The sequence below is a fragment of the Lotus japonicus genome, chromosome 1 (assembly GCF_012489685.1).
Source record: "Lotus japonicus ecotype B-129 chromosome 1, LjGifu_v1.2".
Classification (NCBI taxonomy): Eukaryota; Viridiplantae; Streptophyta; class Magnoliopsida; order Fabales; family Fabaceae; genus Lotus; species Lotus japonicus.
Window position 1 is genome coordinate 126,862,107 of NC_080041.1, and position 12,731 is coordinate 126,874,837.

General features: G+C 36.8%; 1 protein-coding gene across 4 annotated transcripts; it reads right to left on the reverse strand.

Annotated features, from left to right (window-relative positions):
• Nucleotides 1–345: 345 nt before the first annotated feature.
• Nucleotides 346–8,915, reverse strand: LOC130730458 (transcription factor PIF1-like). 4 transcript variants are annotated; one of them, XR_009016355.1, is made up of 9 exons: nucleotides 8,368–8,914; nucleotides 7,306–8,108; nucleotides 4,479–4,577; nucleotides 4,325–4,390; nucleotides 4,141–4,206; nucleotides 3,199–3,588; nucleotides 1,092–1,170; nucleotides 676–770; nucleotides 346–595 (listed from the first exon to the last, which is right to left on the reverse strand). XR_009016355.1 is itself a non-coding variant. In XM_057582469.1 (8 exons), the coding sequence occupies exons 1-7, from the start codon at nucleotides 8,469–8,471 to the stop codon at nucleotides 1,096–1,098; spliced, it is 1,608 nt and encodes a 535-aa protein (XP_057438452.1). In that variant the 5' UTR covers nucleotides 8,472–8,914; the 3' UTR covers nucleotides 346–595; nucleotides 1,092–1,095. The 4 variants fall into 4 exon arrangements, 2 of the variants coding, with proteins under 2 accessions (XP_057438452.1, XP_057438454.1); XR_009016354.1 differs by having other exon boundaries at nucleotides 7,306–8,113; nucleotides 8,368–8,913; XM_057582469.1 differs by lacking the exon at nucleotides 676–770 and having other exon boundaries at nucleotides 7,306–8,113.
• Nucleotides 8,916–12,731: the final 3,816 nt, after the last annotated feature.

The following is a 12,731-nucleotide window of genomic DNA, read 5'->3' on the forward strand; positions in this document are numbered from 1 at the left end:
TCGACATTGTTATACACACGAAAAACATGACAACTGCTCGAATTGCTACCTCATTAGTCATCCCATTGATTTATGAAGCTAGCAATCAAGGGTAACCTTCCACCATAACTACCACTTCTTCATTTGGCAAGAGATACATGGATTAATGGCATTATCTACCATGTTTCAAACAACCGCGCTAAAATTGGCAAGCAGATGGTACAAAACAAAATGCATTTTGGGAGGGAAGAAAGACAAAGGTCATACCACGATCAAACGCCCAACTGTGTGTGAAATGTACCTCTTTGAAGGAGTTATCCCACCGACCTTGCAGTATGGTCAAGTCCAATTGACCATAATAAGGTGTGTTTTAAATCTCAACCCTTTATTTTTTTTAATCAACAGTTGTAATGACTTACTTTACCATCTAATGCAACTTCCTTACCTCTTGCCATAAAGAATCTATCGAGAGGAAAAGTTCAAGATGTTAAAAAGGAGAGGTTAACAAGAGAGAGAAATGAGTTACAATAATTTACATGTTAACCCTGTATAGAAAAGTTCGCTTCCTTACACTACAGAACTTGGCAGGCGCAGTATAGGTGCTAGAAAAACGAACCTGCAATGCACAAGTCCATTGTTAATGATGTTATCCTTGTTTTGTGCAGCATTAAGTATTTTAGAATTACAATACACTACCATTGTGAGAGCTAGTTGTAATAGCTATACAATAATAAGCAGGACCATTTGAATAGTCAGCCCTTGATTGTATCTATCAAAGAATCAATCTTATCCTGAATGTCATCAACAAAAAATTGAAATACTTAGAAGCAGCCATATTTGCTTTCCAATGTCCAGAAAGATTCAGTACAATTTTATGCGTAGCCAACATAAATTATCAGTACTCGTATAAAAATTGAGGATTGAAAATTAGTATACATTGATTTGAACCGAAAATAAGAGCGGTCCCATTTGGTTGTGAAAAATAGCATACATTCACTTTCAGCAGCTTATTACACAACAATATAGTAAGCACATAAATCATTAAAAACCTGACTACCTAATAAACAGCAAAATAATTAGATCTTGTAGAATACTAAGATGAAGTAATTCACCTGACTAGGGCTTTTCTTGATTCTCATGGCCCCTACTATTACTTGGGTTGCTTGCACTTGGTTGATTCGTTGCGTGATTCTACACAAGGAAAAGGACCTCATAAACGTTCAAGTCAATCTGCTCTATTATTAAAGACAGAAAGACACACCGCACTTACAAATTCCCAGGGAGTTTTTTTCCTCCTAATTAAGAGGAACTTAAAGTAAAATCTGAGGTAACATCAACCAAAATACCAATTTTTACGCAACATATAAAGTAAAAAAAGAAATTGTTCTGTTTTTTATAGGCTTAAAGGGTCCAAAGGCCCCTGAGATTACAAAGGGAATCAAATCCAGGACCTAGAAAATTATTTCATCAAATTGGGTCCCTAAAAAAAATTTAATTCAATTAAGGCCAAATGTTGCCACAGCTCAATTTTGTCCTAGTCACCTTTACCACGTGGTTTTTTTTTATTTTTTTTAATTAGAAAAATTAATTAAAATTTATTTTAAAATCCAACTCAATTATATAAGCAGAAAAAAATTAAAAAACTTAATAAAATCTCTAATCTAAATAAATCCCTGAACTAAATTCAAACTAAACACATAATCTTCATCACTCTTCTTCAATCTCCATCTCAAGAACAAACCCCAAATAAAATGGTCTTCATCTTCTTCACTAATCTTCAGCCTCTTCTTCTTCTTTTCTTAACCCCAGCATCTTCTTCCCCCACACTGCCATTCTTCACCACCACAGCACCACCAACACGAGAAAACAAGAAAAGAAAAAAAAAACAGAGGAAACAACCCCAGATGAGTTCTAAAAAAAAAAACCCCATATATTAGATTACCCAAAACCAGCAAGAAGCACCCACAATACACCCAATTTACCCAGCCACATTGATACTCAAATCCTAAATCAAGAAGTGTGAAAACAAGGTACATATTCTCAACACGCACAACATGAGTCTCTGCACACAATTCAAGCACATCAAAGGTCTGCTCTATTTTCCCATCAAAATTTGTGGAATCTAAATCATCTTTGTTGGCCATGATCTTTCTTCCATGTTTTCTCAACACGCACAACATGGAGAAGACACCATTTTCCACTTCAAAATCCCATGGTCATAATTTATGACCCGCTTGCATTATAATTCTACTCGCCTGCGGGTTGTTTCTGCTCTGCGGGTTGTTTCTACTCACCTAAGAAGAAGGAGCAGTCGTGATTCCATAGAGAGACAATGGTTGTTTGGCAGCGAGAGAGTTAGCGGCGTGGCGACGGCACGGTGGTGCACAACAGTAAAGGTGGTCCAAAACAGAAATTGATTGATGGCTTTTGTTCTCCTTGTGGCAAGGATCATCGTGGTCCCATTGGTGGCCGGAAAACGCCCTTAAAAGCGGCGTTTGTGACGGTCGATGGCGACAGAACGAGGATCCGAAGCATGGGTTTTGTTGCGAAACTCACCAAGACCCCAATGGTGGTGGACTTGCTGCGGACAGAGGCCGGAGCATGTCGGAACCGAGAAGAGAGGGTGATGGCGGTGACACTTCATTCTTTGCATGGTGGCTGCCATTTGGAGAGAAAGAAAGAAGATGATCTTAAATTTAGGGTTTAGTTTAGGTTAGAGATTAATTAGATTAGGGATTTTATTTAAATTAGTTTTTGTTTAGGTTATTATTAGATTGGGGATTTTATTATTATTTTTTTTCTATTTAAATAAAAGATTTGGAATTAAAAAAAAAATTAATTAATTTTTCTAATTAAATAAAAAATAAAAAAACCACGTGGTAAAGGTGACTAGGACAAAATTGAGCTCTAGCACACTTTGGCCTTAATTGAATTAAATATTTTTTTCTAGGGACCTAATTTGATGCAAAAAAAATTTTAGGTCCTGGATTTAATTCTCTTTGTAATTTCAAGGGTCTTTCGACCTTTTTAAGCCGTTTTTTATATGCTAATGTGACATATAAACCAGCACACTATTACCGCTGAATATCATCTCCAAAATGGTACTAAAAAGAAAATAAGTTTATGTCTAGATGGCAGGCAATCTAATGGATCACAGGAAGCAAGGAGTTACATCTGTGTTTAAAAAACTGCAAATTAGAACATTAGAGGACAAAATACCTGCATCAATTGAAACTGCATCTGGTGGGGACCAAGGTATTGTTGATAAGGATCAGTGAAGTTTGGAATCCGTGACTGATTTAGATCAGGTGCACCAACGGAGTTGAGCATATTGTTATCCGATAGAGATGCCGCTTGCATTCTAGATGAATCAGGTGCAGGAATATGTGGCATGTGGAAAGGAGGCATACCAAACCTTGGTCCCAAATGAGCAGCTGCAGTTGCTGCTGGCAATGTTGAACCAGGAAACATATTGGGAAATGGCATCATTGGTCTGGTCATTCCCATGTCCATACCCATACCCATTCCAATCCCCATTCCCATTGCAGGCATATACTGCTGGATTCCAGGAAACATTATAGGTACCATGCCACATCCCATGGACATCATCTGCATAAGATGCACTCTCTGTTGGTGTTAGAAACAAAGGTATATGACCATGGAAAGTATGAATTATTTTATGAGTCATTATTTACAAATACAGAGATGACACAACTAATACATGTGAACACAATATAATATCAAAATCCTTCATCTAAAAAATATAACCCACAATTCAGCATTTGTGGCTATGTTAATCTCCCTCTCACAATTGAAATATGTAAAGTTTCTTTTGAATGGTAAGTAATTTAAAGAACAAAATAGCTTCTTACATTCTCTAGCCATTCCCTACCTCCGAAACTTATGAAGCTGAAAACATTTGGAAATGGTGGCGGATGCTGATAAATTGTACGTAATCAAGACGCCTCCTTAATGTTCCTCAAGTGGAAGAAGATGGATGCTTACCAAAACATCTTGTTTAGAAAACAATTTGTTAAATGAGCTTAATTTAGGGTAATCTGCCTAAACGATTTATGAATATACATGGAAATGAATTCAGAATACAAGCTAACAGTGGGGAAGAAATGAATTTGTGCACCTAAAATAAGAAGGATAATTTACCTGCACTTGTAACTGCAGCGACTTCAAGTATTCAATTGCTTCATCCAGCATTGAAGCTTTGTCAGACTATGAATTCAGAAAAAAACTAAAATTAGAAACGAAAACTAGGAAAGGAATAAAATTGAAATCCTACCCCTTATATTTTCAAGTGAAAAAGAACTGAGAATTTAAAAAGTGGGTTTACCTTATTACAACGAGGTATAAGTTCTTGCAAAGCTTTCATCTTTTCATTAATCCGATCACGACGCCTCTGCATGCAAATGCTAAGTTATAACTTTCACATTAAGAGGAAACAAGCATAAAAGATGTGAACTCAAAAAAGAAAAACAAGTACAGACCCTTTCTGAGAGATTATGGACCTCGGCAGCACGAGATCTCTTTGTAGATGAAGACCCACGGACTTGTTTTTTCCCTTCCGCAGATTCAAAATCAACATCCTTTTGCAGCATGACAAATAGAAATAAGAATATAGAAGATGCAAACAATAAAAGTTTAAACAAAATTGTAGAAAATGTAGGAAAATAGGAACAGGGGAAAAGTATGTCCAAATTGATTTTAGTCCTTAGCTTATGTGATCAATCAAAGCAATTCAGACTTACCTTTTCCTATAACAAAGTCATACATACACAGGTTTAGTCATTTCTGCCCAGTTGACTACTAACTTATCCCATCAACTCAAATAAGAGTGTGAACATGATTCACCAGCACAAGCCATGTACAACAATGCTCTCTCTGAATATCTAATATTCATATTTGCATAACGTTCCCATGTAACAAATTATGCAAAACAGATGAATTTAAACCAGCATAAGTGGCTCAAATTCCAAATGATGGCAGCATAATTTATCCATATTATGAGAACCATGTTTATGCTGTGATCTCAAGTGTAAGTAAGTCTCACATTGAAAAAAAAAATGGGACTATTGAGCATTTAATAAGTGAGATGACTCATACACCTAATGCCATATGGTTTTAGGTGAAAGATGTAATGTCTAATTCACTTGTGGTTTGCTTTTTTAACCTAATGTGGAGATCCCCGAAGTGGCGTGCGGTACAAGTATTGGAGGCTTCCGCCTTGACTTGAGATGAACTCACACTAGAGGGAGAAATTGTTGTGATATAAGTGTGAGTAAGTTCTACATTTGAAGAAAATGAGAGTGTTGAGCATTTTAGGTGAGAGAAGTCATACACCTAATGCCTTAAAGTTTTGGGTAAAAGATGTGGTGTCGTCCAATCAACTTGTGGTTTGCTTTTTAGCCCAATGTGAAGATTCTCGTAATGTCGTGTCCCGTTGATGCACCACCAACGGCAGTGCAAGTATATATCAAGTGGTGAGTAAGTCCTACATTGGGAGAAAATAAGAGTATTGAACAGTTTATAAGTGAGATGACTCATACACCTAATGTTTTAAGGTTTTAGGTGAAAGATGTGGTATTCAATCTACTTGTGGTTTGCTCTTTAGCCCAATGTAAAGATCTCCGGTAGTTTTATTATGTGAAACATGAATGAATCTAAAGTGTATAACATGAGGTTTTTACCCGTTTTTATATAGTTTTTTTTTTCTACTCTCATTTCATGTCACATCAACTCCTTTGAACAATTGTAAACTCCTTTCTAGGTTTTTCAACTTGCAAAAGACTGTTATTCATTACAACCTTGATATATTCAGGGAAATCATTAATAACTTGTAAAATACCATATGATAACATTTCAGCCATTTAACCACTCCATTTTGGATAAAGCCCCATAATTCAACTTCACATCATATAATCTCAATCCATCTAGAGTTTCCACCAGTCACATTCTCTAGAACATTAAAGTATCAAAATTTGCACATTTCTTTCTTTTCCATTCAATTTCCAACCATTTCTTCATATTTTCCTACTCTTTCCTCATAACATTGTTTCATCATATCTCTCACATCTATTTTTATCTCTATGTCCCCGAATGCTAGCTCAAGTGGTAAGAGATATAAGACATGTGGGTTCGGTGGGGGAGATTGATACCTAAAGAGTACAATTTATCTTTCCGATGTACGAAAAATATTTTTATCTCACTTTAAAGGTGAATGTGGAATTGATGTGAATAATACATTTTCTTTTTAACCAATAGTTCCAGTGGCCCATTTAACTTCTCTATAATAACTTTGAAACCAGTAAATGGTTAAGACTTTTTTTTTTAGCAAATGATTAATAATTTAATCATGCAATTTGACAAAGTTTCTAATTTTAATTACATATAAAACATGTCTAATTTTGTCCAATGGACAGTCTTTCTAACAATTATCCTTTTTTTTTCTCTTAACCAAGGTATCCCCACAGCCGACAACTGTGAGGCTAATCCCGCAGTCTAAGCGGTAGAGGGCTGGCCAAGGAGTTTTCTCTATTCGCAAGAGTTGAGGTTCGAATCTCCAACTACTTGCTTAAAAAATGAAGTGTTGAACCACTACAACAACAAACTTGGTTAATTATCCATATTTGAAGTCACTTTGACTTTTCTGAATATTCTCACATAAAATGAAAATTACTCTATCACTATTCCTTTAACTTAAACTGAAGTCCCTTCCCTTCTTTTAGTTGCATATGACAAAGAATAGTATGGAAGAATTAACAAAGTTTTTTTTAGTCAAGTATTAGTTATTAATAATGTTAGTAAGTTAGTCACTCCTTAGAATTCAAACCCTAGACCCTTCGCGCTTCAACTCACTCAATCTTTATGTCTCAGCTCTCAAACTCTCTTATGCATTGGGTAAGGAGAGTGAGATTCGAACACATTTCTCTTCCTATTATTTTGCTATCTCATTGCTCATGTGGCTGAAAATTGAAGTATGAATATTTAAAATTTTCTGAAAAATAAAAATGATGATGAATTTATAACCACACACGTGGCGCAGCAATGCAGAGCCGCGACGGCTACAGTCGCTTTTGTGAAAACGACGGCACCAAAAAGCACGACCACAGGCCACACTACCGAGAATCAAAAGTTAATGCTCAGTGCAGAGCAAGGGGGTGTGCGCACGTAACCCCGCGTCACTCACCCCGCGCACGATAGCCAATGCAAAATGCATAGGGAATGCCTAACCGAACCGTGAATGTGAATGTGATGGGACAGAGAAAGAAAAAAAATAACCAACACCGAGTTAGAGAGTTGAGTTAACTCACTCACCTCGCTCTGACACTCCCAGTCCTCCGCTTCCCTTCCTTTCCGCTTCCGCTCCTGCGCCGCCACCTTCTGAACCGGCTCTCCGCTGCTACTCGAACCGCCCGGTTCATCAAAAGTAGTCGATGGCGCCGCTAAACCGCTCGCTCCTCCCGCCGAGCTTCTCACCGTCTCTGAAATCATAGACGGCGGAGCCATCGCCGGCGCGGCAGGTGTATCGCACGAATCTACCACCGTCGATTCCCTCGCCGCGGTTCTCGAAATCGACGACGGTCCTGGCTCCGCTCTCGCATTATGCTTCCACAAACAGGCAAAGTTCTGTGTCGTCTTCGGCGGCGGTGCCTGTTCCGCAATCCTCTGCGGCGGCGCCAGTTCCGTCCTCCTCGGCGGCGGAATCGGAGGTCGAGGAGAAGCCAGCGCCGAAATCGGTGGCTTCCGGAGATCCGTGAGTCGAGACGTGAGAGCAGGTGCTTGCATGGCACTGTTGTCGTTGTCGTTAACATCCGACGGCGGCGGATAGAGGAAATCGGCGCAGAAGCTCTGATCCAAAGGCGGATGCGGATCATCACCGTCGTCGATTGGATAGTGAAGCCACGAAGCCATTTCTCCTTCTTGCATGAAGAGATGCTGGTTGTAATTTTCCACCTCCGGACGAATCTCCTTCGCAGTGGAAGGACCAGCAACAGGAGGAGCATAGTCGTTGTTGCTTCTCACCGCCGCTGCCGGCGGTGGTTTCCTGAGAGGACGCTGATTCTGACTCTGCATCACGACCTGACCATTTTGCCATAGCAGCTCCATGATATCGTCGTCTGCACTGTTTCAATTTTCATGGTTAATTTAATTATAAAGTAGATCAGTTGAAAAAGGGAAATATGAAGATTAAGATGATGATGACCGTGTTTGGTTTTTAGTTTGAAAGCCCATTAGGGCAATAGAATTCGAGATCACACATTCTAATGCCCCGAATATGAAAGAGGTCCGAGGTCCGGTTTTGGATCTCTGTTAGTCGATCTAAAACATTTTCAAACTAAAAACCAAACAGACTCGAAGATTTGTGAAAGTACTTACATGGATGGTTTCTTAGCTGGTGAAGGCATGGACATGGGTAGTGATGAAGGGTAATCCTGGTCATCGATTTGGAAATCGAAATCTGGAACGCAGTGGTGGTTCATGTTTGTTTGTTTGTTTGGGAGTTATGGAAATGGAAAGTTGAAGATGGTTTCTATAGCTAAAAGATGAGAAGAAAATGAAAATCCATCCACAAAAAAGGAATAATAAAAGGAGCTAGAGAGGAATCTTAGTAGCAACGCAATTACACAGAGCAAGATGATGATGTTGTTGTGGGAGTGAATATATGAAAAAGACAAGGATATATGAGAGTTAGCTAGTTCAGAATAATATATGGAGGTTGATTGGGAAGGATGGATATATGGAATCGATGGAGATTGCAGAAGAGAACGTGTTGGCAGGTAGGTGGTGGTGTTGCGTTGTTTGGTTTGGCTTTAGAATGGAAAGAGGAACCACCGAACCCACAAATACCCAGAGATAAGAAGATGTCGTCTCTCTTGGAATAATGCCAAGCTAAACACCAAAACCATTTTTGACTGCTTGCACTTTGCACTCAATTCGTTTCTTTCTCCTCTTTTATTACTTACTACCTTTTTCAACTTCATTTTAGTTTTATTCTCTATCCTTGATTTTTGTTGTTTTGGGCTTCTTTATTTCCTCAAAGTCATTTTTATTTTTCAAAGTTGAGTAATTTTGGTTTTTTTTGTTCAGAAAACTAATAACAGCCAACCAGACAACATAAAACTAAGCAATCGTAAGAGAATCCTTCAACAAAAAGATCTCAAACTTACGAGCATGCTTGTCAAGTATCTCAAAACCAGCCGTAGGGAATTGAGCAATGAGCACCCCTCTTGACGAGCCAATTGCATAAGAGTTCTCATCTCGATGAATTTAGGCTAGGTTATTCTTCCAATAATTTTTTTCGAACAAACACAAAGTTTCGTTAATGAAAGATTAGGATTACAAGACCAAAAGAACAACAACATGGATTATAACATAGCCCATAGAGCTCTTTCCTTATTACACCCATGTTTTGCTAGATTATCCATAAAAGTATTTGCTTCTCGAAAACATGATAAATTTCCTCACATCCAATCCTCCAATTTATATATTTGGGTTCTTAATGTTATTTCTCCTTCATATTCTAATTCTACGTTTATGCAACTATGGTATCTTAAAATACCAGAGAAAATGAAATCTTTTCTCTAGGTTCTTCCTCTTGACTCTCTCCTGACTAATGCCCATAGATTTAATTGGGGTTTGGCTCCTTCTGATGTGTGCAGACATGTTCTTGACACCACAAATTCAATCATTCTACTTTCACAAGCCTTTTCAATCCACAATTTAACATGGTAGAGGAAGTCAACCTCTGTTGATGTCTCATTAATTCTTTGAAACATTTGAGAATTGTTGAGAGTTGAGACACCTGCCTAGGTGAAATTAAGTTCTTAACACATAAAAAGTAAATTTATAATTACATATGATATATTACAAGTTAATTAATCAATGATTGTACTTGCGTAAGTTTCCGCAACCTTCTTATCGACTCGGGCACCGTCCTTATTTTGAGAGTGTGTATGTAGATTAGAAGAGTTCATCCATGTTGATATCTCTGCCCAAGTCACTCACCTAGAATAATACATATGGAGCATAATCATACATGCATAATTAATACAAATAGAGTAAAGTACACTCACCCCTCTTAAGGTTTGTTAAAATTACACTCCACCCCATTCTTGTCTAAAATCTACACCCCACCCCATTTTATATAGATGCAAATTTAGTGACGAAAAATATTCTTCATTAATAATTAGTTATTATTTAAATTGTTAATCAATAATTTCAAAAAATATTTTCAATATAATCCAATAAATTTAAAAATGAAAATATCACAGTCCTCCTCATTCTCTCAATCGCGGTCTTCCTCCGTAAATTCACAATGCGAATTCTGCAATAGCACACCCGACCGGTTTACAAACCATATCTCGAATATAGGGAAACATGCTTGTGTTTTCATATTTGGTAATAATTCAATTTTAATCAAAATAATCTCTTTATACCTCAAATTTTGAAAATTGGATTGTAGACCCAAAAAGCAAGATAAATGGGTGAAGAAAATAGAGAAACAAAATTAAGAAATATGAAGTGGATCGGAGGTTATTAGAACCCAACGATGCGGTGGAGCACCGTTTTTAACAAAATCCAACGACATCTTAGACCAATAGAGCGTTCGCTCGCAACTTAAAGGGGGTGAAGTTCACAAGAAGTAGTTGAACAGGTAGCTTTGGGAATGTGCGATTCACGTTCTGTGGTTCAGGTCGCAACAAAACTTTGATGCATGGTGGTGCCATGGGGTTTCACATTCTGGGACAGTGGCCGTCGTGTTAAAGGGAGCAAAGGCTTGGTGGTGACCGTTTGTGGTTAGAAATATGATTTGGAGACAGATGGTGGTGACCGTTTGTGGTTAGAAATATGTTTTTTTAAATTTAATTCAGTAAAATTATTTTCATAAATTAATGTATGATAGTGTATATGCATTAAACTTATTTAAATTTTAACTAATTAGTAATTATTTTTTATTAGTGACGAATTTGTTTTCGTCACTAAATTTTGCCTTTATAAAAAATGGGGTGGAGTGTAGATTTAAAAAAAGAATGGGGTGGAGTGTCATTCTTGCAAATCTTGAGGGGGTGAGTGTATTTTACTCATACAAATATAATATAAATTTGCAAATAATTAAGTAAAAAGAACTTACTAATCAGAGCATGCCCATTCATTAAAATGGAGTTACCTGTGTGAATTGACTCACTTTCTCTCAAACTCGATCTATTCTTCTTGGCATATTGTGAGGTCTTATCTGAAGACTTTCTACTTCAGAAGGAAATTTTACTGGAGCAATATTCATTTATTTAATCAATGGTTACCTCGTATGGAATAGTATCATTTTTATCTTTTTCAGAAGAGAGAATCTCATCATCTGATTTTCAGTGGCTGACTTAAAGGAAAAATTTCCTTTATTTCACGATTGTGACTGCGCAGCCCGCTTAAGTATAATGGCTGAAATTAAAATGGGAAGTCATTTGTTAGTACATGACTATTACAGTCAACAGACACAACTAATCACATTTATGTCAGTTGCATGGCACGCATTCCTGACCCAATGAAAAATTAAATAAGTTTTTCAATTTTAATATTCACAAATATCTTTATTATTTTGGCAGGATGTTCACATGTTCCTGCTATTTTCAGAAAAAAATTGGCGGCACACCATTAATTAACGAATAATGTTACTCACACACCTCTCTTTTGAGGTGTGTGAGGTGGAATGATGAGAGAGATAGGAAGAAAAGAAAAAGTAAGGAAGAGAAAGTATGAGATGTGATAGATGGTAAGAGGAGAGAGATAGAAACAAAAAGATGTGAAAATGAAGTGTTTTAAAAATGAGGTGTGTATATATCATTACTCTTAATTAACTACAAAGGACAATTTATAAAAAAACAAACAAGTTAATCGGCACAAGTTGCTATTCAGAAGTTAGTTTATATATGAAGATTATCCTAAGAAAATTATTACAATATGCACATGCAAATCTATTGTAGTCAGGTGGTTCCGCTCCGCTGCAGTAATCATGCATGTTTCTTGGACCATTAATCGCTTACAAATATATGTATATACATAATATCACTTACTAATATAATATAATCTTAATACTGCGAACAATTTTTTTTTATGAATCAAATAAGTTTAATGAATGAAAATAAAACACTTAACTTTTTAAGAAAAATTTATTTATCATTACTAATTAAGTCATCAACATGTACATTTGTTATACTTAAGTGAAAGTGAAACTTGATAGATTATTATCTACCTAGTTCCTATATTTTTCACGATATTTTTACGTTATTTAATTTTAGTCATTACGATAGTGATTGTTGGAGCTGGTATCATAAACATCCAACCACTACAAGAAAAATGACCATGAGAAATTGATATATGTATATAATTTTTGTGATAGTTTTAAACCACAAGAAATTGTGAATCTTTAGAAAAAAGAAAAAACGTAATACTAGAGATGTGAAATCGCCACAATCGTGTGGCGGTTTAACACTGCTAGTATCACATTTATTTTTTTAAGTTTTGTAATTTGTGACAGTTTCAGACCATCTGTATAATTCTCGGGATCTAGGTAACGAACTCATGATATTAATCAGTGGCGCATATGGGAGTCACAGGTGTTAGTCATTGGTGGTTTAAAAAATGGGACGTGGCGAAGGAAAGAGCATGCCATGCTGTGCAATTAACCAACATTTGGGGTTCCCTACAGCCTCGACACCCACTTTCACTCTTCCATAGTTCCATTCCAC